This window comes from Sprattus sprattus (genome assembly GCF_963457725.1).
Source record: "Sprattus sprattus genome assembly, chromosome: 1".
NCBI lineage: Eukaryota > Metazoa > Chordata > Actinopteri > Clupeiformes > Clupeidae > Sprattus > Sprattus sprattus.
This window is the reverse complement of record NC_137920.1, coordinates 62,913,384-62,940,725: the sequence shown is the minus strand read 5'-3', so window position 1 is coordinate 62,940,725 and position 27,342 is coordinate 62,913,384. Positions and strand designations below refer to the sequence as shown.

Below are 27,342 nucleotides of genomic sequence, written 5' to 3'. Positions count from 1 at the left end.
TCATCAAATTCCCTTCAGACTGATGTCCGTCTGTTCATTACAAGCCTTTAAAAATGGGTTGGCAGCACGTTGTCATCTGTTCTTTATACGGCTGATTCCTCACTAAATTACTAAATGACTTATGACTTTTGACAGCTATTCATATCTCTCACACTTACAGATCCACATGTCATTCGGGAACAGACTCTCGCACATAAATGAGTGTGTGTGTGTGATCAACAGCCCCATCATGCATTAATACTCTCATCAAAGACGGATGCCTGCACTGTCACTCAAGGAGAATGACACGCTTGCGCTTTGAGAGTGCAGAGTACAGCGTCGTCAAGGCCTCATCTCCCCTCGAGTACATGCAAAAAAAAAAGAAAGAACGAAAGAAAGAAAGGAAGGGAGAACGAGGAGAAGAAAAAAAAAAAGAGTGAAAAAAAGGCCCCACCCCCACAACGCAACCCTATTTCACAAAGAGCACAAAATAAAGACACATTATAGAGAAGCATCCAGCCGCAATAACTCCCTCTGACAACTGAGTCAGCGTGCAGCCATAGGGGAAAAGGAAGAGAGAAAGGGAGGGATAAAGAGAGAGGGAGAGAGAGAGAGAGAGAGAGAGAGAGAGAGAGAGAGAGAGAGAGAGAGAGGGAGAGAGAGGAATGCAATAGAGAAAGGGAGAGGCAGACAGAGTAAGCAGAGGCAGGGGAGAATAAAGTAAAGAGAGAGAATGAGTGAGAGTGAGAGAGAGCGTGAGAGAGGGAGAGAGAAAGAGAGCGAGAGAGAGATTATCTCCATTTGTGGTGGCCGTTATGTCTCTACAAACCACAGATTAACCTGCGGTTGTGTCTTTATAAAAGTGCATGTCCACACATACATGCGCCAGAATCTGCTCCATTTTCACAGTCAAAATCTCTTCAAACTCAACTGTGTTAATAGCCTTTTTCTCTCTCTTCCAGTCTCTCTCTTTCTCCTGCGTAGAGGCCACCCTGGTAGCCATGCACTCATTTAAGTCTGATTAGAGAACGTCTCAATTAGCACTGGCGTTTGCTCCGAGAGCCACTTAGTGAGATACAGGTCTCTCCAGCTCTCTAACCAAGCAGCAAGCCTCCGAGAGGCCAGTTGTTCTGCGCTTTCTCTTGGTCAGGGCCCGCCGCTATGTACAGGCAGGTCACACGCTGTGCGTAGGGCACGATGCACACCAATGGGGCACCAAAAAATAAATACAGAAAACTAAATTTAAATAGATAATAATCGACTATTTGCAGCTTTTTTCTACTATACCATTAAACCAACGCAGGCAATGCACTCTATATTTTCCTGAAACAATCACATGAAGGATTGTGGTGCCCCCTCCGCTACCAAAGTGGTTTGTTTTGATTGCGCCACCAACACGTCCCTTGTATGGTGCCGATATGAAGACTTTAGGAAACAATTTACGAAAGACATGGTGGGAAGGAAATCAGAGCTGGGAGCAGAGAATAGAGAGAGAGAGAGAAAAAATGCTGGATGACGATATTGCATCTCTTGAATACTAAAACATTAGCGTACACACAGGCATGCATACCAGGCAAGAAATGTCCAAGTTTACTTAGCTAATAGAAGAAAGCTAAAGATCTTATTGGCTAGATTTAATTTAATTTCCTAAATTTCTTCCGGGATTAATAGATCAATTAATAGAATAATAGATCAATCTATCTATCTATCTATCTCTTTATCTATCTATCTAATGTTACAAGTCAAATAGTAATGAGGCAAAATAGTAAATGAGTGTGTGCTATATTCTATGACTGATTAACACATCGGCCTACTGTCCGCAGCCTACGGATCAGTCTCTGATGAACACTTCCTAACCAAATATACCGAAAGCGGTCCTTCCATATACTGTATCATCTTTGTAAAAGGTCAAAATATGAGAATGTAGCATAAACCAAATACCTTAAAGTTACCATTCATCATTCATGAATACGTTTTCATACACCATCAATTGAAGACATTTCTTTTTAACTGAATATTTTTAAACGTATTTACAGTAAGCTAAATATGTTGCAATCACAACTGAATAAAGAAGAGAATATCTGTGCAGCTTGGATTCTAGGCCCTATACATATAAACATATATGCCTCACACATGTATTTGTTTAGTTGTTTTAATTGACATTTATTTGATGTTCATTTATGTATTTTTTCAATGGTTTATATTTATTGTGCCAAGAGATTCCACTATAAATATTATAATATTATTTATTATTTTGGGGGACAGTTCTGCTTAGGGCAGCCAAATGGCCAGCAGTTCTGATCTCGATGCCCATATGGTTTAGATGCGGGTGGATGGTTATGCGCAATCCCGCCTCGAAGACTAGCCACCCCGGGAGCAGCAGTAAGGCTAGCAGGCCTCCTGCTTTTCTTTCTTGCAGAGTTAATGATCGTAATTAGCCGCTTAATGACACATATCAAACGTGTGTCGCTAATGATGGAAAGGCCTGATGACAGGGCTGAGTTCAGACAGGAGGGAGTGAGCAAGTGAGAATAAAACGACAAGATAAAAAGGAAACAATCTGAGAATCAAATTAAACTAATGAGACGGGTACTAAGGGGGAAGCAGGTAATGAATTCTCTGTGATAAAACTCTGACGGACATCCCGGAGAGTCCTGCTGAGGTGAACTCCTCTCATGTTCCCGCGGTGACATTTTTTTCTTTTTAGCGCTTGACAATGTAGCAAGACCTTAGCCTTCTGTGCCACCCTGAGACGTCTGTGTCGGATTTTAAAACTTGACCAGGGGAGAGCCGCCTCCCCCGCGGACATGATGAGAATCACCCCCTCGTTCGCACATTGTGCTGCATTTTTAGCGACTGTTAAGATTTGGCTCGGGTGGCCGGCGCCATGGCGAGAGCTAAAGCCTCTGGCATGAAAAACAGATCCCACTGAGTCGACATTGCCAACGCTGGCAGGCGTGCTGAAACACTCTGGTGGGTGTTTATGTGTGTAAATGTGTGAGTGGGTTTGTGTCAGGTAGTACTGGAAGGTATGATTAGCGTGCTATGAGTGTGTTGCATTGTAATGGGTTGTGTTTGCAAAAGAACAAGCGGGTGAGTGTACGTGCTGCGAGGGAGTGCTGCTGTGTGAACATGTTAATAAGTGAATAGGCTTTTGCTGTTCAGAGCGTAGTGTCATATATATTTCAGAGTTCGTGTGTGTTTTTGGAAGTTGGATGACATTTGCCTCGTCCTCCTCTCCTCTGCACTCTCTTCGTCTTCACAGCTTTCTCCACCACTCTCTATCTCTCTTTCTCCTCCACTCTCTATCTCTCTTTCTCTCATCGCCTCTCTCCTGCTCTGTCCCTCTCTTCTCCCCCTCTCCCTGTCTCTAGTGAACAGCTGGTCAAGAGAATTCCCCAAATCCCCCCTGAACACTGTAATCTCCCTCAACGCAAATGTCTGTCTGTCAAAGGGCCTTCATACTTGTATGCTCTCCGTGTGTGTGTGTGTGTGTGTGTGTGTGTGTGTGTGTGTGTGTGTATGTGTGTGTTTGTGTGTGTGCGTGTGTGAGACAGAGAGAGGGAGCATGTTTTTGCAGTTTTGCTTGGATGATGACCGCAAGTGGTTTAACTCCATGTATTGCTCATGCTGCTTACTTTTATTGTTTTTATGTAATGCACTTTGAACTGCAGCTCCTGTACGAAATGTGCTATATAAATAAAGTCTTACTTACTTACTTTATTGTAGAAGGTTATTACTTTGATATCAAAAGGAAGCTTGAAACAGGTTAATTCTACAGTGATCGTGTGTATGTGTGTGTATGTATGTGGGTGTGTGTGTGTGTGTGTGTGTGTGTGTATGTGTGTGTGTGTGCATGAGTGAGTGAGGACGTGTGAAAGAGAATGAGCCCGTGTGAATGTGTGTTTGAGCATGTATATGAAGAGGTAAGCCTGTGAGTGAGTGTGTGTGTGTGTGTGTGTGTGTGTGTGTGTGTGTGTGTGTGAGAAAGAGAGTGAGGGAGTGTTGCGAGCAGCTGGAGCAGCCAGAAGGTTAATGAATCGCTGTGTTAAACCTTCTCTATCCAATTAGTCTAGGAGTCCTACAGCATGACCTTTATCAGCGAGACATATAAACCTGCACACTTCTGAATCAGCGCAAACACACACACACACCCACACACAAAGATATTCTGAGATACAGATTCTTGCGACACAGCCGTGTCACAGTCATACACAGACACACAGACAGGCACATGCAGGACCCGCAGAGCTGAAACGCAGACAAACCCATAAACATTGATGTTCGGGCGCGCACACACCACCCACACACACACACACACTCACACACACAGAGTACACTGTAATGCAGTGCAGTTCTGATTGCTGACCTAGATTGGGTAGGCGACATGTCACTTTATATTACTCACAGTCACTACACAGCAATCTTGCCATATTCATGCGCGCGCATGCCCTTGCGCATGCACACAAACTCCCCCCAAACAAACACACCAACAAACACACAAACAAATACAGCAGCAGTGGCAGAAGGGGATTCTGGTGTCTTGAGGTGCGTTCACCTCATTCACCCGCCTTTTCCCTCCTTTTTAAAATGTGCAAGTCGATCTAAAGACATCAGACAGGACAAGACAGACAAGCTTGCTCTGTCTCCTTTGCTTTCTCTTTTTCTCATTCTCTCAGCCACACACACACAGACACACACACCTTCAGGGGCAAACAACACGCTTGATTTAGTGAGTTATTTCAACTTAACCTTGATGAATAAACCAGTGCACACTTTTAAATAATTAAAGTCTCTTTACACCACACACTGATACAGTATGACACCCACCCGAACACACACACTGTACACTAGAACGTCCAAATATTTCCACACGGGCATACACACTCACGAGCCAGTATCACAATGGACTCAATGGGCTCGTCCATCCCAAAAATGCTTGCAGAGCGCACACACACACACACACACACACACACACACAGAGAAAATGAAACATGGAAGCAACCTTTTTTCTCCTGGTAAATAATTAAGCTTGTGTGTGTTTGGCTTGATGTGATCGGCATGCTTTGTTTGACAATGGAGCAACGGTGCGCGGTGCTGGGGGGACTCTGGTAGAGGGGCCCCTCTTGGGGCCGTCTGCATGCTGAGCCATCAAACACAAATGCAAACGCAAGCCACACACGCACACAAACACACACACACACACACACAGAAAAGAAAAGCTGCAAGCACCGCTACACAAGTTCTAATGCACTCTGTGATCTCACACAGGACAAACAGAACCTCGAGCCAAGCCTCAAACTCACAAACACTCACATAAGCCTGCAGCAGACATGTTGTACACACTCACACACCCTCTCCTTCACACACACACACACACACACACACACACACACACACACACACACACACACACACACACACACACACACACACACACACACAATGTAAATATGTGGCTATTTCCAAGAATACACCTACAACACACAATCAGTGTATGGACACACACACACACACACACACACACATACACACACTGCAGAGGCTAATGTCCAGACATATACAGTCATTAACTGTATGTGTATGCACTGACACACACACACACACACACACGCACGCACACACACACAAGCGCACGCACCTGCCTGCCCCTAATTCCAGTGGCACCTTGGCTGAGTTGGGGTGGTTTGCCCTCGTCCAATCATTTTCTTTCTCTGTTTCGCCCCCTTAAGCACATTACAGCCCATTACAGGCAATTAAGCCTCAGTGCACAAACCACCTTTACATGTTTATGCAAAAATGGAAACCAGAGGTCTGGAAAAAATGTAACTTTCCCTCCCTCCCTCCGTGTCTCTCTCTCTCTCTGTCTCTGCAAGCCAACTCATTACTGGCATATTGTATAAATTATCAAATGCCAAGATAGGTTAATTAAAAGTGATTTCCCTGCGGGAAAAACACTCAAAAACACACACGTGCGACGCACCGTCCCCAAACGCTATCTGTTTTTTTCCCCTCTCCCCATCTTACTGACTGCAAAGGTTGTGAAAACACTTTCCTAAGGTTCCAGAGCTTCCAGGCCACTCACTGGTAAATGTTAAGCAGATAGAGGCTTGAGAACGAATGGCAAACAGATCCAATATATATATATTTATCAAGATTCCACCAGGGTATGAAGGTATGCCTCAGTATATTACAGGAAAAATGAACGACCTCGGGCCCGACATGATCTTCCCCTGGTTCTATCGACTTTCAGTGGCAGATAGGTTATTAACTGTACACTGGCAAATGTAATTTACAACATACAGTAATTGCCTTCAGTAAGATGGGAAATTAGGACTATTCCTTTTCACAAGCTGTCAGAGGCACACGCTGGGTGCCAACAATATGTAAGTTGAGATGGTCATTCCTTTCAGCTTTTCTTTCATTCTTAAACACACACACACACACACACACACACACACACTTACATTCTCAGCCAACTCCCAAACACAAATTATCCCAAATTATTCCAAACCTGATAATAAAAGTTCACCTGTCTCCTCACAATCTATTCTGTTCCCCACAAGATTTCTTTAGTTGCTGGCAAGTTCCAGAAACTCTTGTGCCGCTAAGAGAGCCTAGTATCACATTCTGTGTTTGCTCTAACCCCTAACCTCCACCCCTGCTTCCAGTGCCCCCAGCTCGTGCTTACAGATGATGAAGTAGTCCTGCAGGGTCTTGAACTCGTGGCCCCACAGGTTTGGGGAGAACTCCTGGAACTTAATGGTGAAGCGCATGTCATTGTTGGGCTTGTCGCAGGTGAGCAGCAGATTGGGGGGGCCCATCACCTCACAGCGGTCCGCCTGTTCGCGGGTTGCCACCAGGTACAGCTTGTAGTACTCGTACTCGCCCGTGGACCGCGCTCCGGGCGGGTTCGACGCCGGGCAGATGAGGTCCAAGCGGTCGCCGATCTGGGGGTAGAGCACGTAACCCCTCTCATCTCCAAATCTGAAGACGGACAGATTGATAGATAAAGAGAAAGAGAGAGACAGAGCCAGAGAGATGGAGAGAGGAAGAAGGGAAAAGTGGGAGGCGTTAGGTAATGATCATTTCCATGGAAACCTAGACTGGCAGAGTGATATTTACCCCACTCTTGGGTTGGACAGACAGCCTGCTGTGTTTGACTTTGAAGCTGTTCTTTTATTCATCAAGCTGCTTTTTTGGAGACACATACACACCCCCTTGGTGCCAACAGGCTGTGTAGAATGAGTGTGAGAGTGTGTGTATGTGTTGGAAAGAGTGAGAGAGTGTGTGTGTGAGCGTAATAAAGACACAAATATTAAAACAAGACAAGCCAATGATGAGTGGTGTGCATGTGTGTGTGTGAGAAGAGAGAGAGTGTGTGAAAGAGAAAAAAATAAAGCCAGAAACCGAATGATGAGTGTGTGGGTGTGCAAGAGTGTGATGAGGGCAATCGAGAACCCTTGAGGCTCGGCACATTATTTTATCATTAAGGAGGCCCTCCTAGAGAGTGACTCAGCTCAAACACACTGACAAGAGCGCAATTAAAACTGGAGAACAGAAATCAATAATGATTCCGTAAATAAATAAATAAAATCAATAAAAAACAAACAAACAAACAAACAATAAGAAGCCTTGGCTAAAAACACCAGATAAGACACAAATTATGGGAAATCTGTACTTCAACAATGTGAGGCCGTGTTGTTGCCACATTGAAAAGTCCAGTTTATTCAGTTCTTAATGTAGAAACTGGCATTGTGGGACCTCACCAGACACAGTACATTAGAAATATATAAAGAATCGATGGAGCTCCTGCGATGAATGCTGAGGCTCACACTTGTCCTTCGAAAGGCGTAGCGTGGCATTTTCGACTCCATTCAATTCAGTGTGCTTAACAGAAATTTACAGGCTGACATTTCCATCTCATTCAGCCCTTGCGTAACCGTGGGACCATTTACTGGGGGTGTGGGCTGGGGTGTGGGGTGTCTGCTGATCTGGCGCGGAAATTACCCTTAACGGAGATAAAGAGAGCAGTCAGAGCGTTTGCCATGCCCTCTAGTGAGGGGTTTTTAACACCCAGAGAATGCTGTGGCATTTCGCCTCAGCGGGCGCACACAGGCAGGAGAGGAATTAACCTGAGACGTATGTCGACACATAAAGATGCCTTTAAAAAACAGAGGAAGAGGGCCGAGAGACCGAGAGAGAAAGAGAGACAGACACACACACAATGGGAGATGGAACCTGAGAGACAGACACAGACAGAGAGAGTGAGGGAAAAGACAGACATACAATGTCGAAGAGAGACAGAGAGAGAAGGAGAGAGAGAAAGAGAGAAGAGAGGGATCTCGGGTTGTACTTCTCACTAGAAATATTAATTTATTGAGATCCTGCTTCATATCACATGACTAGAAAGTACATAGGAAATATCACATGACAAGTTGAACACCTGACACACACACACAAAGCAGATACAAGCACACCAAAAGAAAAGAAAAAAGCTCTAACCGTCACTCGTATGCACCATGTTAGTACCTGACCAGTGGTCCTCGATGCACAACAAACACACATTCAAGGCATGAGCATAACTGTTTTCAAGACGGCTTATTCTGATCCGTCATCCTCTAAAGCACATGCATGCACGTGCAAACACGCACACACTCCCACATCTAACCCCTTCAGCATTCATCTCCTCCTCTGTGTGTGTAAGCCTCTATAAGCGCATTCTAGTTGCCAACACTGCATTTATCATAGTAAATACACAGTGTCATAGTATGTTAATTTTACATTTACAGCAGTTTTAACTATTATATTGTTATATTTTTGCACAACCGGTTATGAAGGGGTTATTATCCACCTGGTACTGGACGCCCCTGCCCTGTCCCTTACTGGACCTACCTCAGTACATATTATACTGCCTTGCACTGTTTGGACATGTTTGGACACATGCACTTTATGTGGTCCTGTGTAGGTCTATGTAGTATTAGTAAGTTCTGTGTAGTCTCATGTAGCTCAGTGTTGTTCTACGTAGCACCATGGTCCTGGAGGAGTGTTGCTTCATCTCACTGTGTATTGGATTAGCTGTATATGATTAAAAAGTCTAGCGCTACCTGCTCTCTCTCTCTCCTTCTCCTCCGAGATATCCGCTCTGAGATCTCTGACATGACAACTCACTCAGCCAGCACCAGCACTCAGACTCTCTGGAGATCATCATGTGTGTGTGTGCGCACATGTGTGTGTGTGGGTGGAAGAGAGAGGGAAACTGTCCACAAGTACCTGTTTTCTCCTCATCCCCCCTGACATGTTCAACCAGACATCAAGACACTCTGAGAATCACTACATGAGTATGAATGTGTGTAAACATGCATGTATGTGTGTGTGTGTGTGTGTGTGTGTGTGTGTGTGAAAGAGAGCCTCCATTGGTTACTGCTCTCTCTTCTCCACCTTTTTGTTTAACCAGTACAAATACACTCTAAGAGTCATCACATGAGTATGTGTGTGTGTGTGTGTGTAACCCTCCACAGGTATCTGCACTCTCCTCTCCCTACTGCACTTCCCTGTTTAATCCAGACACTCAGCAGACTCCCGGCACACAGCAGCACACTGAGGAACCTTACTGTAGTGCTGTAGTACACCTCTTAAAATGCCTCAGCGTGCCAGACACACACACACACACACACACACACACACACACACACACACACGCACACACGCACGCACGCACATCTGCCTCCACTAGCGTTGACTCACACACCTAAAGAGAGCCAGAGGCTCTGCACAACGTACATGAACAGACATAAAGGTGTCATCTTCACTGAAACCACAGCGCTGCCTCATTGCTCTCCTCCCCCTCAGCTGACTTGAGGATGTAAAGGGATGTAAAGGTAGTTCTCACGGTTTCTTTATGGAGGACTCTCAGCTCTCGTCATGGATGCAGTATCAGGCGTACAGCTTGACTAATCTGAGGCGTTGATGCGTGAGGACGGACCAACAACATATTACGGCAAGGAAAGAGTCATGGGAGAGTTTGGCTGTGGCAGGGGCATAAGAGGACACCATCAGGGGACGTTTGGGTAAACCTCAACACGAGTGTGATGGCCATGGATGGTGGCTGAGGGAGCGTTATGTATGCATCCAAAGATGCAGTGCCCACGGCTCTTTCTGTGGCTATCCATAAAAAAATAAAAAAAAGAGTCAAACTAGTCTGCCCCTTTGGGCTCTGGGGCCTGCCAGACCAGTTCTATGAGTAATGTGAACTCAATGCTATTTGTGTTAAAGTACTATCCCACCCTCTGGGGTTTTCTTTAAAAAAAGGTATGTGTGTGTATGTGTATGTGTGTGTGTGTGTGTGTGTGTGTGTGTGTGTGTATGTGTATGTGTATGTGCGTGCGTGCGTGCGTTAAGGGAGCACATATTTACTGGGCTCCTCCACAGGCTTCTTTCCAAGTTTCCCAGGTTGCCCGGCGTAATCACCTCCTAGACGGGTGGGCCCAGGCCTGAAACAGCTCCCCAGAGCAGCCGTGGCACCGAAGCCTGTCGACTGCTCAAACCTGCAGCCGCGAGTGCGACTCAGGCCCACCCGTCCGGACCACAGGGGCTCCTGAGGAGGTCCGCAGGCATTCACTTAAAAACGAAACACTAGGTTTCTATTATATTTAGTCACTCGACAGGCACTTTTATCAAAAGCGAAATGTAATGACACATTCTTCAGTCTTTCGAAAGCCGGGGAAATGGAAAGTCCAACTAGGGATTTTCCTGTAGAATTTCAGGCAGTTTTGATCAAACTGAGTGCCTCCTGAACAAATTGGTACTGGCAAGGCAAAACAGTCTAGTTATTCAAACAGGCTGGATACGGAAGACCTCTGCTGCGCTCCATGGAACACTGTTAATAGCGATTCTGAAGTAGCATCACTCCACTATGGTGCTACGATGTACTTAGTACACTAAAACAACAGAGGGAATAGTTCAATTGTCTATACAGAGAATTATCTTCCTTTGCACCCCTGCAAATTCTTGACAATTCTTGTTTAATTTCTGAAATAACATCTAGTTTAATATTATGGCTTGTAGATTTTGTAAAAAAAAAACACTCTGAGATTAACAAGGACAAAGACGTCAGGACAAGGACATCAGGACAAGGACAAAATACATCATTAAAACACAGCCGCAAGCGCCAATTGTGGGGTCCACACAGAATTTGCGAAGCGCCCCAAGTCCTGTCAAGTTTTGAAGATGGCTAAAAAATCTGGCTGATAAAAATGGGAGTGAATGGATGTGGTAGATCTATGGTCCCCGAGATATGAGCAAATCAGACATGTTCTTATTACAATGCCCCCTACGAGCGAAAGTCTGTAATTTCATATGCCTGAGAAGATGCACCAGTTTGGAATCTATGGTGGAGATTTGGTGCGTGTGCAACCCACAGTTTGTACTGCTCAGTGGGTTTTGCGGGAGAAAAATGAGGAGGAATAATCAGAACAAATACAAACAGTCTTTAACCCCAAAATATTATGAACATCCCGACCATATGCATTAAGAGCATACATTATATAATATATGATATATATCTATATATGGTCTACTGACATTATGTATATAATTGTGGTGAGGATCTTACACTACTTATTTAGTGCCTCTCCCTAAGACTTCATAAACACAGAGCTGCAGGTCGTGGCCCTCACTGCCTGAAGGCTTTCATCTAGTTCAGAGCATAATGAAGAGGGCATGACATGTTATGCCAAAAACACTGTGGCTCCACGCTAGACTGGGGTGTGTGTGCGTGTGTGCATGTGATGGGTTGTTGAGTATAGAGCAAGGGGAGCTGGGGGTTGGGCAAGTTACTAGACTGAAGAAGGATCTGTAGGTTTGAATTTTTCGTCTTTGTTATTTTTTGCATTTCATCTATGTGTTTGTTATTTCTGAAGGTGGTTTATTAAAATGTATATATGTATCGTGACTTTATCCCAAACTACTCTTTAGACTGGAAGCCTTTCTATTCTGTGTATAAGTGAAATAAACTTGAATTGAATACATCAAGGCAGTTTGCGTGCACACAATGTCTCACTCTGGTTCGGTAACCAACTCTGTCCGCTGCAGGTAAACTCACCCCGTGTCTGCTCTTGTCTCCGTGACCATACGGCTGAATTGTGTGAGTGCTGCATTCACTCCCAGTCTTCCATCTCCCCCTAAAGCTACACTGAGGTCTCTTTTATAATGGGCTCTGCATGAACGACAGTGCTGGGATGACTACGGGGCCGTCGCTACAAACTCGCATGAAGCAGCTGCGTGAAGCAGTGCTCTGGGAGTGCAAAGCTCACGGTGCATCGCTGCACCAGGAGCGCTGTACGCAAAAGCTTGCTCTTCTTTTTCTGTTTCGCTGTTTTTTTCAGCCTCATACTGTCTCACATGCAAAAGGAATTTTTTAGAATTCCGGAGTGTTGTTTGCTGTTCTAGTGCGTTATGACAGCTGGGTTCCATAAATGGGAGAGTCCATCACATGTTACAGAGGGTTGTTGACATTGGAACTGAGGAAAAAGTACATTTATGTGGTTCGTGCTCTTGCCCCTTTCAGCTTGACACCAAAACTAACGTTGTTTAGATCACTGGCGTTCATGTTTTCGAAGGCAGTTTTAGCGTCAAGGATTTTGTGGATGCTAAGAGTGATACAAAGGGATATTGTGAGTGTGGCCTCTTAATGAGGACTGTAGCAATACTCCAGATTCACTGCTGAACAGATGGCTGGCAATCCAGGCTGGAGGACTGTATGAAAAGGGCTTTAACAAAAACACCATCCCTCTTACAGGATTTTACTTGCTTTCTGCGAAATGTATTACACACTTTTATTTAATTTTATATTTTAAAACTATCTGATATGGTATATCAAAATAATTATTTTCCTGCTTGATTTGTGTGATATTAAGAAATGCTGTGAAATGAAGTCCAATTGTATTAAGCGTAATTGGGCGTGATTTCTGCTGTATTGTACACAGTTGCTTGCGCGGCTGAAAGTAGGTTAGATAAAAATGGTAGTCCGTCTTTCATATTCTGAATGTACTTCCAAAAATGCTCGACTGCTTTTACAGAGATCCCATAGAGGGAAACTACCATGCTGAGCACAGAACAAGTTTGAAGGCCGGCGCTGTGATCGCAGTGCGTGCAATTCACATGACTGATTAGAGAGATCGGCCTGCGCTCCGGAAACCGTTTCACAAAAGAGAGCCCGTGATAGAAAAAAATTGAAATCTCTTGAAAATACACCCCTATTCATCGATTTCCTCAAACTCAAATAATGGCGACCGAAGTGACAGAAGTAGAGCATCAACAAATTACGCATTGTGTGGAAACTACACCCCAAATACTGTCTGATTTGATCGCATGAAGGGGTGGGGGGGTGTTCGACGAGACTAAACGTACAGAGACATAGTCCCTTTTCTTGTTGACCTAGAGTGGCCTGAGACTCAGAAAAACACTCACCATGCTTTGGCCAAGCGGAGCACCGTGGAAATCACATTACGGGTGTGAACCGCACAGACCTCACGGGTCAGGCTTCAGCCCGCAACCATTTAAATAACATGTTCCGCAGATGCCTTCAGTAATGGGACAGCTCTGTGACATCTCTCTTAGACTGAGACTGAGCGGAAGAGGTCTGAGCTTTGAATGGGGCTATAAAGAGAGAGATGGCTTTGTGGTTATTTCAATTATTTGACTTATTGTTCTAAAACAAATAATAAATAAATAAAACATTTAATGATATGGTGGAGGTGCTTTGAGACTACTTAATTTGTGAAAGGGTCAATCCAAAATGAACTTGACTTGAGCGGGGTACACTAGACTGTACAACTGTATTAAAAATGATTTTGAAGATGTTCCACCGAATCTTAAATGGCTATATGCAGTAAATGTCTCATCTATCTGAGAATTTCAATTTATTTCAAAGTCAAATGACAATACCCCTGGTAAGCCTGTAGTATACGAACAGCAACAAAACTACTGCTGCCTCTACACTCATCCTTGTCAGGTATTGCTCTCCTGATGGTTGGGTTTGTGTTTAAACCTGCTACAGAGCCTGGTTGTCTACTTAATTAAAAAAACTCACAGGGGAACAGTGACGGTGGCCATAAGCTCCCATCAGCGATACACGCCAACGCGATGACAAAGCAAAACATTAGATGAACTGAGAAAACGGGTACTAATCCAGACAGGCATTCTGAACTTAAGGTGACCTTGAGGTGAGCTATACTGTACCATTTGAAAACGAATACCTCAGAGCCGACAGCGCAGTAACCCCCTATAGCGCAGGGTATTACACATCATAATAATAAAAACACTTACAAAGCCTTTGCAATTACGGAATCATAAGGGCTCATTGCTTAGATGGTGATAAGGTGTAAGGGTCAGGTCAAGAACTCTCTTGTTGACCACGAAAGACTAAGCAAATTATGGTTAAGATGCTAAACTTGGTTGAACTAGTAATTTTGTACTTTTTTAAACAATTTTACAAATTATCCACAGTATCCAAGAAAAAAAATATTAAATTCATAACCATCACTGCTTTTAGAGAAGTGCGCTGAATGACTGAACAACTGTGTGCTCATTAGTTTTAGCAGCGCTTACGCCCTCATTGCATTAGACATTAGAGAGAACATTAACCAAACCTTGGCAGAGGCAAAGGGTCATGTGGTAAATACCACAGTAGTGAACACATTAAATACTCGTTTAAGATGGATGATGACCACATGCGGTTGACCTGGAAAATATGTAAATGGAAAAGATGGAAAGCACTTGGAGAAGAGAACGCTAAATATTAATTGAGTAAATGGTCCAAAATAAAATCCTTGAAGGATTTAAATGATTTAGAACACAAAAGTGTATTTACAGGATGGTATACATGAGATACATGTATCCGTAGTGAATTTCTGTATTCATTTTATGAGCATCATGTGATTAAACTCATGACCTTGTTTTGCCGTTCTCACATACTTTTACCTGAAGGTAGCAAACTAGGATGCAGTCCATAATTTACCTGAAATATAAAACATAGGCCTACAAATTGCTCAGGAGTTCAAGTGAGACCTTAGGTGAACCATAGATGTACTGTGTCTTCCAAGAAAGTGACTTTTGTACTTAAACTGGTTTAAGCAAGTAGTGATTTCAGTCTCTAAATCTCTGGTGACTGAAATCCAGCTTTCATGTCAGCCACATTGCCGAGGTTGTCACCTACTGACAGACACGCACACACACACACACACACACACACACACACACACACACACACACAAAACACCCAGCTTTGGATAATGTTGGCCTTGTCAAAACAGGAGGGAGAGAGAGGAAACGAGTGTGTCGGCAGTCCCTCTTTTTTAGCAAATCCATGCTCAGCTACCAGTCAGCATTTGCATATTCAAATCCCAAGGAAGGCCCTTCTTGGTGTTCGGCATGGGTGGTCGTCGGAGACACTTCTGTGCTCCTCTCTCTTTTTTAATTAGACACGTAAACGTGCGCTGTGAACAAATGCTGAGGCTCAGCTCAGTGTCACAGCGAACCAGGAGTGAAGGGGGGGGGGTAAGTGATATCCCCCATCTGTCTCTGTTTCTTAATTCCTTTAATTGCCATCCCAATTTTTTTTATCGCAAGTGTTTGTTTTCTCTTGATGGTGCTCTCCGGGCGCTCAGAGTCCGGAGGTTCAGAGGGCCTCCTGAGGCCCCTAGGAGCCGCGCTGAGTGCCGCGCTCCTTTATCCTAAGTGCTGTCTGAGTGTTGTTTCGACTTGTTATCGGCGTTATTTAATGAGTTCGGGGGGCATAGAGATAACCGCTGCATTTCTGGCAGATGACTCATGGTTCAGCCTGCAACACACTTGCATCGGTTAACTAAAACCGTCGCTGTGAACAGAGCGACGGGACCGCCGAACGCCGCGCTGCGGTGCTTCGGCTCCCCCTGCGAAGGTCTCTTGTGTGGGGCTCGTCGAGAGCCCATGGGTTTCCTTCCGCCCTTCATGTTAATTGACTATCCTCAGGTACGCGGCCACAGGGGGGCCAGCAGTGAGAGAGGCCCCCGCCATCGCACCCCCCTTGGCCTTCAAAAAACACACATGAAGACTCATCAAGCCCAAATCACAGAGATGATTAAAAATGAAAGGGAGGGGGCTATAAATACCGTTGCCATTGTTTTGAGGATAAAGTACTCGATGGAGGGAAGCGGAGAGGAAGGGAAGGAGAGAGAGAGAGAGTGTGTGTGCATGAGAGAGAGAAACAGAAACAGAAAGGGAGGGAGGTGCTGGAAATATACCTCTCAATTCCCTGTGGTCTATCTCTTTTCTGCCTCTCTTCCTTGCTCCACTCCTCATTCTCTTCGACTCTCTTACACATTGGCCTGCACTGGGGAATTCTGTGATTCACATTCTCTTGAAAGTTTCTGAATAAAACGCTAGAGACTCTGTGTGCTGTGTGTGTGCGTTGAGAGAGAGAGAGAGAGCAAGATGGAGGGAGGAGAGGAACACAGGACAGAGAGAGGAGAGCAGGAGAAGAGGGAATGAGACAGAATGGACTGACAGACGGAGAAAGAGATGGACCTAGAATTTAAATAAGCGACTTGAGAGAGGAGAGGAAAATAGTCATCTAAACAGTGAAAGAGTGCATGCCTACCTGAGACATGAGAGATAATGAGGTTTATGTGAGGTGCTGATGGAAACTCTGCATTTCCAGCAGTTTGTTAAAATAACTACATGTCATTCCCAATAAGCTCGTTTTTTGTGTTTTCTTTTGTCCCGTGGACATTGTTATTTTATATAATTTGACATTTGATGTTTACCAATTACCTACGCCCGTTATCTTAGCGTATGGAGCAATTTTTCATGCCACTTAACCTTTATCAAAGAAACACAGCAGTGGGGGAGGAAAGGAGAAAAAGAGAAAAAGAGAAAAAGAGAGAGAGAGAGACTAACAGTCAAGAGAGTCCATTGAGTCCATTAAAGAGAGAAATAACTGACAAATATAAACACAGTGACTGAAACATAAATATAAGGGCAGTAGTTTGTGAACCGGGAGCTGGTAAAATAACACCCTTGTTATATATCTTAAACGTCTGTCAAAAAGATATCCAGCTTAGATAGTGGCTTGCTATTTGACCATCTACGGATGACATAACAAAGTTGAATTAGTATTCAAAAGATATAAGTATTTCATCAGTTGCACTTGGGTACTTTTTAAATGCTCTTTAGAAGCAAGTCTTAAGAAGAATGACAATCTACCTTACTAGCGACTAGCTACACATAGTAGGCCTACTAGCACTTTCACCAGTATCCCATCTGAACAACAATGATAAACCAGTTTGAATGTATTTGTATGTCTTGCTGTAGCACAAGTTGATATATGTTTTTAATAGGTTTGTGGTTTTGCTACAATACAGTCACTTCGGGTGTGAGAGAAGACAGACAGTAGTACATAAATACAGAGTATAAAATAATAAGATAAAAGAAAAGATTTGTAATGCTTTCTGTCATTTTTTTTTGTAGGTATCTTGTTTTTGTAACATCCTCAAATTCATTTTGATGATATGTAGTCATGCGAAAGACTAAGAAAACCACACCTGCCATTTTCATTAGCCGCCCTGGCTATTCACTATGTAGTTTTGTGTTTCAAGTCGCCGCAAAAATCTTTTACGGCACATCAGCCATAAGAAGTATATGGCCAAAATAGATTAATGGTAAACAACCCCATTAAGCTCAGAAACGCATTAAAACATTACCGTTTTTGGCTCAAATTAATGGTGTCTTAACCAAGTTATATGCTTGTTATAACTATAGCTATAGCTTGTTATTGCAATTTGAAGTCAATAAGATAATTGCATTCTCAGATATTGGTATCCATGAGTTCACACTTGCTGGCGGCCATTTTGAAAGCTGTCCGAAAACTTTGACAAGTATGTTTAGAACTACGCATAGTTTAACTTGGAACTTGGATGTGGGAAATAGTTACAGTTAAATAAAAAAGACTGTTTTAGAGACACAGAACAGGCACAGCAGTATATAGTTAGCATTACAGCCTTAATACCATACATTTCCAATTTATTGATAGTCAAAAGTTGTAGTTTGCTAAGAATTTATATCATTGTAAGGTGAGCTTAAAGGGCATAGTACTATAAAACCTGATCAACAAGGAAAAGAGTAATTTAATAGACCTTATCAATATTTTTTGTTCATATTAAACTATTGTACAAACTTGATATAACCTAGATCATTAAAATTTAATATAATATTTTTAAAATAAAAAATGGCTGCTAATCCAGTTAAACTCATTTACATTCAACTTCTTTGTAAATATTTCATCAGAATTAAAACATTCACTAATGGCTGTCACTAATCATCAAAAAAATTACAAATAAATTGTTTTCGCAGCCTTAAGATGGACATTTATTTTTAATAAAATTAGTATTGTAATTATAAAAAAATCAAGTGTGGTTTAAAGAGAGAGAGAAAAAAAAAACGCTAAATTTCTCGCAAATATTTTGAAATCTCCACCAAAAAATCTGTTATTTTGATCGCACAGAAAATTCGAAAAGTCCTAGAGCGTTGCTGCTGCCGCCGTTGGGTATATATATAATTTGTAATTTGTCATGCTCAAAATTGATGTTGTGATCGAAGAAAGCAAAATATTAGGCTATGTAACTTGTATGTCCATAGTTCCTGCACCGCAATGGAAACTGAAAGGCTGAAATGGCCGATTATGGGGCCAATCCTGTACACGATTGCACCACCTGGTAAGAACCCCAAATTCCAGCAGTGGAAAAGCACCTTATGTAACTGGGTGGAGGTGCCCATCTCTCTGGGGTTTGTCGGCCGCGATGAGTACAACCGCACATGCCCCCCCCCCCCAACCTGAAAACCATCATCAGTATAATCTTAAAACTGTAATTACACTGTGCTCGACAACAGAGCTCTCAGGTTATGCCAGAGCTTTGATGGCATGCCAGAGAAGCACCTTTGAAACAGAAAATTGAATCTGAGAGATAATTTCATTGTGTTTAGGGTATTAGGATGACATGAAAATGGGCAAAAACTGAGGGATAGTTCTCATGACAAATGTCATGCGAGCAAGTGCATGCCTGTGTTTGGAGCAACCTAATACAACAAGTATAATTCTTGTAACCTCTAAATGATATGTTTTTCCCCCTCTCTCCCTCTGGCTATCCGCACACACTCGCTTGCTTTTTCTTTCTTTCTTACACTCTCCCTCTGTTTATCCATGCATTCTCTAAAGTGGTTGAAGAAGACTACGGGACCAGGGACCTATTTTACACTTATTTATACACATCACTTCAATGAGAACAAATGCCTCTGCGATTGCAATGCTCTCCTGGGTTTCCATGTTCTCCTGCTATGTTTCATGCCTGTTGTTATCATTCCTTTTTGATAGCGATAACAGCAAAACAATCAAGAAATAAAAAGTGAGCGCCCTTTTCTGTCTTAGTTTTTATATTTTAGTGACGGATAAACAGAGAAAGAGTGGGGGGGGGGGGGGGTAATACCCTCACAGACAGCTTTGTTGCCTGATTTATGGTAGTGAGCTCCAAATGAAGGGGTGGATGTTGTATAGGAGATAATCCCCCCCTCACGAACACCAGGGTCAAGTGGTACAACCCATTTCATCCCCTTTTCCTATAGCCTTCGCTCAAAAACTTGGAAAACCCCTCCTCCATCCACCCCAATCTTTAAACTCATTTTGTATTTTCTGTTCTTTTCATTGCAGCGTACATTTGGCATTAAACCACCCATCTGCCAACATCCAGGGATAGAGAATTCAGGAGGCCTTGCTCACCCTGAATCTTCCAGAGGCATTTTCTTTCCTCACTCTCTCAGCTGCTGAGTCACACACACACAGACACACACACACACATACTGCAAAGGCTTCAGCTACAATATTGGAACTCGTACACCTGAGTCCCACGACACACACCCACACGCAATCAGGTGAAAAATACGAGCTCAGACTGGGAATGACTGTTTGGAGGAGCAAAGTGTTTAGTTTTGGCCAAAGCTGGATGAGCAAACAAAGGTTTGCCGAGCACCTCCTCTCTCTCTCTCATTCTGTTTCTCTAACACACAAACACTCATAAACCCACTCGCAAACAAACACATAAACACTCTGGTTTTTTCGGGTGAGAAACTGAAAAGCAGATTATGGGCAAGTGACTACAATGTTTTCTGACAAACTGCACATCCGCAAGGACCGGTGGATTTGACCCGCAAACACCCTCTTTTTCTTAATGCCCGCCTAAGCTTGCCATCCACGGCATGTCTGTTTTTCTTGCCTTCTTCTTCCAGTCTTTAAAATGTTTTAATTCGAAACGCTTAACCCAGTTAACCAGGCTTTTATCTTTGGCCAATTAGCAGCTGATTCATTAAATATTGAACAGGCTGTGAAGGATTAATTTTTAATGCGCATTTGAGGCGGAGAGTTGTACAACAACTTTCCCCCGGAGCGATGTAGAGAGACAGCCTGCACTCAGAAACGTTTAGTCATTTACCCAGTGCAAACCAGCGCGACTCTGGACGCCAGTGCGCCTCCCTGCCCTCGAACCCGATAACCCTGTACGTCCACAGCAGAGTCGCCAATTGATGCACACACACACAGTCACAACCACGCAGACAAAAACCATACATGAATGCGCCTCTCAAGAACTTCCAGTTGACTGGAGGAAGAGATGTATACGTCCATATAAACTAAAAGCACCCCTGCCCTCATTGTGTAGTCTTTATCTAATGGAAGTCATTCCTCTCAGCAGCCTGAAGGTGCATTGTACTAGTTTTCACAAACCAAATTACACATGACACAGGAGTTTCAGAGATGTTCAACCATAAAGTTTTACTTGCAAATAACTACTCCTTTATCCTTAATGGATGGAATCAGTGTCCATACGGCCTTTCACGTCTGTGTGTTACTAAACGCACATACAGGAGCACAAGACATTTTCCACTCCCTTTGTGTGAGTGGTCTTTGGACATCTGTCAGCAGAGCAACTGCCTGATGGACTGTGGGCCAACACAGTGACTTTCCTGACATAGTTTATCATATGGATATCATTCACTCCATATGGATAAGATGCTCAGGGGTTTTCCTGCCTGTTTCTTTTCTCTCTGTCTCAATCTTTACATTTTTGATACATTAATCTCATGTCTGTCATCTCTACACCTCTCTTAGTGCCCCCCGACCATCCACTACCCCTCCTTCTCTTGCCTTGCCGTCGCCCACTTTTTCCTTTGTCCTCTTCATATAATTTTCTCTCGCCCGATCTCTTATCTGCGTCTATCTGTCTTTTCCCTCCTTCCTACTGTTTTTTTAATATCATCTCTCATTTCCGGACACTCAATTTGTTTCTTTCCTTTCGCATGTGGCTCTGTTTGTCCTTCACGAAGACCCATAAAGTACGTCTACATCTTGGGGAGACAATGGCCAAAGCGATCAGGAACTTGCAGTCCCTTTTAGTCTGTAATCTTCTGGATGCTGCTAATCTTGTTCATCTGTCCTGTTCGCCAGAGGAGGATTGATTATTCGATTGTGTTTTTCTTCTTCACGAGAACACTGAGCACTAGGCCTTTTTTCTCCCCCTTTCTTTTTTCTGCATTTCACCATCCATTTCAGTCTCTTTGGAGCGTGTGCCGCAGAAAGATAGCCACTGGACCTTGTTTTTTCCCCCTCTCTTGTTAACATTGTAGGCCTCTTCCTCCTCTCTCCCTGTCTGAGTGAGTCTGTCTCGATTCCACGCAATCTTTCCTGTCCTCTCCTCTGACTCTGGCCCAGCAGGACTGGTGCCCCAGAGCAGGAACATTTTAGAGAACGCAAGGGACGGGTGGGGAGGGGGAACCCATGGCGGATTTGGAGCCTGTTCTCGTGCAACGTGGGGTTCCAGACCCTCCAGGGGTCAGTGGCATAAAGGTCTTATCCTTGGCCGACATGCACGCGACCCTTAATGAGAGAGGCGACCATTCGTGGCAAACACCACTCACTCACACACACACACACACACACACACACACACACACACACACACACACACACACACACACCAGGCATACAGTCCCCCCCACCACACACACATAAACACATCAAAATCAACGTCTGACCAGGATGACAATCCCATTCCCACGCTGATAGTGCTACCGGTGCTTGTCTTTTACTCCCGGAAATGTTGCCAAACTGTTGACGGACCATAATGCAGAGGGTTTCCTCAAGTGATAAGGGTGTGTATTAAGCCAACATTATGAACCATCAACAAAGGCCTACAGTTCCTCAGAGCCATTAATACCAAAACAAAACAAGAATGCAGCTTGTCAGAGCAACACATTTTTTTAAAAGGTTTCTCTCAATTAGAGGTAGATTTCAACTATGTGTGTTCTTCAGTTATACAGTTCTGCAAACAGTCAGGTGGCATCAGTTTTAAATTGTAAGATCTACATCTGACACCTACCAGTGGAGATGACTTATAACATTGACAGAATGAAAGTTGAGTCAGTAACAACGATAAGTTCAAGTGGGCTACAACTGCTTAGCAAAGGAGATAATATCTAAGGTGTCACATTCTATCAGTTATTGATTTTCAAAAGCTTATGTGGTCATTTTAGTTTACAAGCTGTTTTTAAGAAAAAAGCCTACCGTTTGTTTAGGGAATTCCAGTAGATGGGTTCCAGGTTAATCGCCGAAGTTCCAAGGAAATCCACAAGAAAAATCACCAGGAATCCCAATCCATTGGCACCGTCCCAAAGCGCCATGGCCATTCCTACTCCCCGTGTCGCTGCTCCCATCGTTCTCCTGTGAAACAAGCGGGCAGGGGGAGCCGTTGTAGACAAAGGCTTGCCGGGAGATCAAGAGCGAAGTTGACTAAATCCCTCAAAGCGCACACAGATGGCTTGACCTCCGCAACCACATCAGGGAAAGCGCCAAAAAGCAACCTAAGCACCCATCAGACTACGAATACAATGATAGAAACCTTCTATAATTCTATAACAGTCTATAATACATGATATGGCGTTTCTCATATATAGCCTTACTACAAGGTTCAACCGATTGCAAGGTTCAGGTCAAGTCTTCCAACCCAAACACATAGTGGTGTGGCATAGCCCAAAGCCTTCTAGAAAATGTGCCAAAATTGTTACATCTATCCAAACACCACCGTATTTACCAATGTTTTACAATGAATGTTAATTCGGTTACAGATTAACACATGATATTTAGTGACTCGACATTTGCTAACTCTGGGATAGCCTACCCTAGTTGTTACAGCATTCTCATGCATTTTTAATAAAACTGACTTACCGCTGATCAACATGAATTACCCCGTTATAACTTCTGTCCGAAACATACGACTTTGTATTGTCCAAGTTGCGCCGTACTTCCCTCCACTCCTTACGCTAGGCTTCCCTCAGAGTAGGATATCGCCGTTATCTTTATCAACTGAAGAGGTGGTAGCCCAATCAGTTCCTCAAAACGTGAATGCCGACTACAGAACAGCGGTCATCCAATTAGCATGTCCAAATCTTCAATAGGGAAATGGATATCCATTTATTGCGTCCGAATGTCGTAAGGTTTCAATGGAAGATGAAAAGGCCACTGTGTAGCCTACTGCAGACAAACTTGAGCGAATTGGCTTCACGGGAAGGAAGAAATAAGTGTGGCAACGGTATGCGCGAACAGGTGCGATTTGTCCCCATAAAATATTGGACGTAGACACTGACGATGAAAACGGAGCAATGGACAGCTATCTGTTCGCTCTATCAAACTTGACCATTCGGCTTCGCGTGTTCCTTCCTGTACTCCCTTTCCTCCCGTCTAAATTTCGCACTTGACTCGCGCACTGTCAGTGTGGGGACGCTCGTTGGAGGCGGGGGAGGGAGGGACGTGTTTGAATGTGTGCAAGCGGCAGCCGATGTATTCAGCTTGATACAAATCTGGATATAGAGCATTGTCCAAAAAACCTTAGCTTATAGTGTTTTTACTAGTTAAAAAGTAAAGACCACAAATTGGTTTCGCGAGAGGTTGTTGATCTGAGCTCAAGAGCCAGCCAAATGCAACTCCTCAAAAATTGTCCGACAGTTAAAAAACACCCTGCAAAATGCAACAGATTTTGCCCTAGCAGTGTGCCGTTATGGGCAATATGGCATTGCATGTATAGGGTAGGCTATGCACGACACAATTTCTCTAACAGAATTACAAAAATTAGAATTTAAACATAATAAAATATCAGGTTAAACATAAAAAAAAGTTATTTCAAATGTTAAAAGCAGATCATTTAGGCTACTCTTGCACCCAAACAGGTGTTCCGTGGTCTGGGGCGGGTGAGTCAAAACTGGTTTTAGGTTGCCACCATGTGGCATTATGAGAAAACTACATATTAGCGACAGACTAAAAATCTCACCAGCACCCAAAACAAGGTCAAAGAAAGAAAGCATCTGCTCCTGTTTTGTAGTCGCGTTAATGAGCTTGTCTCGATGTCACGATAAAACACGGATTCCAAGACACACAAGGGAGAAACTCTTAATGAACGTTTAAAACAAATGTTTATTTATGTTTAACATTTTTTGATCTCTTCAAAGGAAAAAAAAGCCTATGCCCTTGTCTTAGTTCTCACCATGTTATTTTACAAATGGAATTTAATTGACTCTTGACTAGAGGAGGGAGTACGTCCCATCCAGCAGTGGTGTTTCTTACTTTTATATAAATGCCAATAATATGTTAAAAAAAAAAAACAGAATTAAAAAGTATTTACTTGCTTTGACATTCAGACTGTACAAGCACAACATTGTGGCATTATTTCCCCCCCGCAGCTCCGACATGTTTCCATGACTATGTTTACTATGATAGACTGTTACAACTTCGTCCAAGAAACAGAGGGCCCAGATCATGGACACACTGCATCCCCAAACTTCCTGTTGGTATGTCTGGTAGCGTCTGGGCATTTTCATTTATAAAGTGTTTTTGTACATGTGTCTTTGGGTAAGAAACCCAACCATCTCTATGGCAGTTCTATTTTTTGTAGTTAAGGCATGTTAAAAAAAACAAAAACAACAAAACCCAAGAGTTCAATGGGGACAAAAAGCATGAACATTATATACAGGGCATCCTGTGCCAAGTTCAAGACCTCTAAGTAGGTTTTTTTTAAACATGTATCATGTGTTTTAGTCAGTGTATGTGCTTGGGTGTATGTGTGTGTGTTTGTGTGTGAGTCAGTCAATGTATTGCAACAGTCACCAAAGGTTCAGTTTGTGAAATGGTCCACATTCACTTTAAAGGATCTGCCCACTACGCAATGCTCCAAAATGTTGAAGTCTGAATCCAAATTTGTCCAACTTTCATTGGACACCGTTCACATCCATGTTCTCCTTTTCCAGCGCCTCCCATTGGCTGCATGCCAGACAATCAGATCCTCCAGTGAGTGAGTGGGGGTGAGTCCATCAGTCCCAGTTGGTGACCAGGTAGAAGGCTGAGGAAACAGGAACAAAAAACACTCATGAAACCATAAGCAGCTAACAGGGAAAGGCTGGGCATAGTGAGCAGGACATCTATCTATGAAATGGCGACAAGTGCACCACACAAGCCAGTGTTAATACAAATGAAGAGGCAGAACTATGCAGCATGAAAAACATTGTTAATTTGAAAACTGAACAATAATGAACACTGACCATTTTTGGTAGCAGTTATGCTCTGTCAACATGGAACCTGTTAACTTACAATATTTAAACCCTAGGGAGTGAGGGGAAAAAAGGGGGGTTACATACCGGTCCTTTTTGTGTCTTTCAAGGGAGTTGCCTCAGATTTTCTTATTTTCCAGAACTCAAAATGTTCTCCATCCTCTTCAGGAATGACCAAAGAAGGATTCCACTGGGATACTGTCCATTTACAACAGATGTCCATTAAACTAAATAGGGAGAAACTGGTTTCTTGTAAAAGTCCACAACCCAACTTTTCTCCAAAGCATTTAAAATATTCAGCAAAGCATCAGAGCCACAGCACCTCAAACGGAGTTATTTTTGTTACTCGTTTGTACTCGTTCATTCATAGTAGCTTAGATTTTTTTTTTCAAAAAAAAAAACTTTCTGCTGGATAACTCCTTAACATGTTTCCTTCATTCTAAGCAAATGCATCTTCTGTGGCAAAATATATCTCCAAAACCAAGTCTACAGTTGTCTCAGAAGACCGCCAAAAAAAATAAAAAAATAAAATCACTGATGGAACAGAGAAGTTGAGGGGAGGAGAAAAAGAAAAGAAATGTTACCCTCCAATTTGAGACATTCCTCACTGTCCAATTTCCTCAACTAAAAGTGGTGGATGGTATTGTGCCTGTGGCTGGCTTGAAATGAACGCCTCTTCCATCTGCAGAGAGATAGTCCCTTTGCAGTCACAAAGGCAAGAAGTCCACTGTACATCCTGTTCATCTGCTTCCTGTAAAAAAATCTCCAAATCAAACCCAGACCAAGAACCTAATGACTGACAAACACACAAAGCAGTCAAAAGGGTTGGTTTCTGCGAAGATCAAGTACCGACAATCCCGCTGCCCTTATCTTCAGTTTCTTCGTGAGATATGGGCCACAAAAAATAATCATATCCCTCAGTTCCAACAATTGATATATGTGAAGAACAAACTTGATATCTTTTTTTTTCTTTTCTTTCTTTCATTGATGCACACCTTATCTCCTTGGCTTTAGTGAATCACACGGATGACAGGAAGTGACATACCAAGATGCAGCACGCTTATGTTCACTCTGTTGTCCATGCATACAATCTGCCATGAGTCTATGAGAAGGAAGTCTCGTAAAGACAGAAAAATGCCACTCAAGATGCTCTCAAAAGCTTCCTCGAGGGGAAGAAAAAAAAGTCTATGGAAATCTTGGAAGAACAGTATGACAAGGCAGTGTGCTGAATCCATGCACTTTCCTTGTTCAGTTTTCATTCTATTTATGTTGAAGTATTCCCCCCCCAGACATTGTTTTATAATCTTGCTGAAATATCTGGTTTTTATCATAATGTTATACATTATATACTTTTTTTTCCTCATACATTCATAATTCACTTCCCACAGAGGCAAGCAATTCAAACATCAGACAAAAACAAAAACACAACCAAAATAAGAAACAAACAACAAACATTAAAAACAAGAAATATGACAAAAACAAAATGCAATATTCAAAAATACAATAAGGTAGCAGCCTTAAAGTGCTCCAAATCATACAGTTCAAATACTTTTTCACTTTGTGTGTACAACAATAAAAAAATAAATCGTCCTATACATCAACAAAAATAAGTAACTTAGCACGGCAATGCTATCACACAGAATCACAGCGCCATGACGACTGTGTAAACCAGCCAATTAGAAATCA

The 27,342-nt window shown here is 43.0% G+C and overlaps 1 protein-coding gene across 1 annotated transcript in view; it reads right to left on the bottom strand.

Moving 5' to 3' along the window:
- Positions 1-23,344, bottom strand: part of efnb3a (ephrin-B3a) — a gene marked incomplete at its 3' end in the record, with an annotated part of 29,780 nt that extends 6,436 nt beyond the window's left edge. Inside the window, exons 1-3 of the mRNA XM_080848390.1 lie at positions 23,285-23,344; positions 22,625-22,780; positions 6,671-6,966 (exon numbers count right to left, since the gene is read on the bottom strand). Of these exons, the coding sequence (XP_080704516.1) occupies positions 6,671-6,966; positions 22,625-22,773 (445 nt within the window). The 5' untranslated portion in view covers positions 22,774-22,780; positions 23,285-23,344. The remainder of the gene's footprint in view (positions 1-6,670; positions 6,967-22,624; positions 22,781-23,284) is intronic.
- Between the last annotated feature and the right edge of the window lie 3,998 nt (positions 23,345-27,342).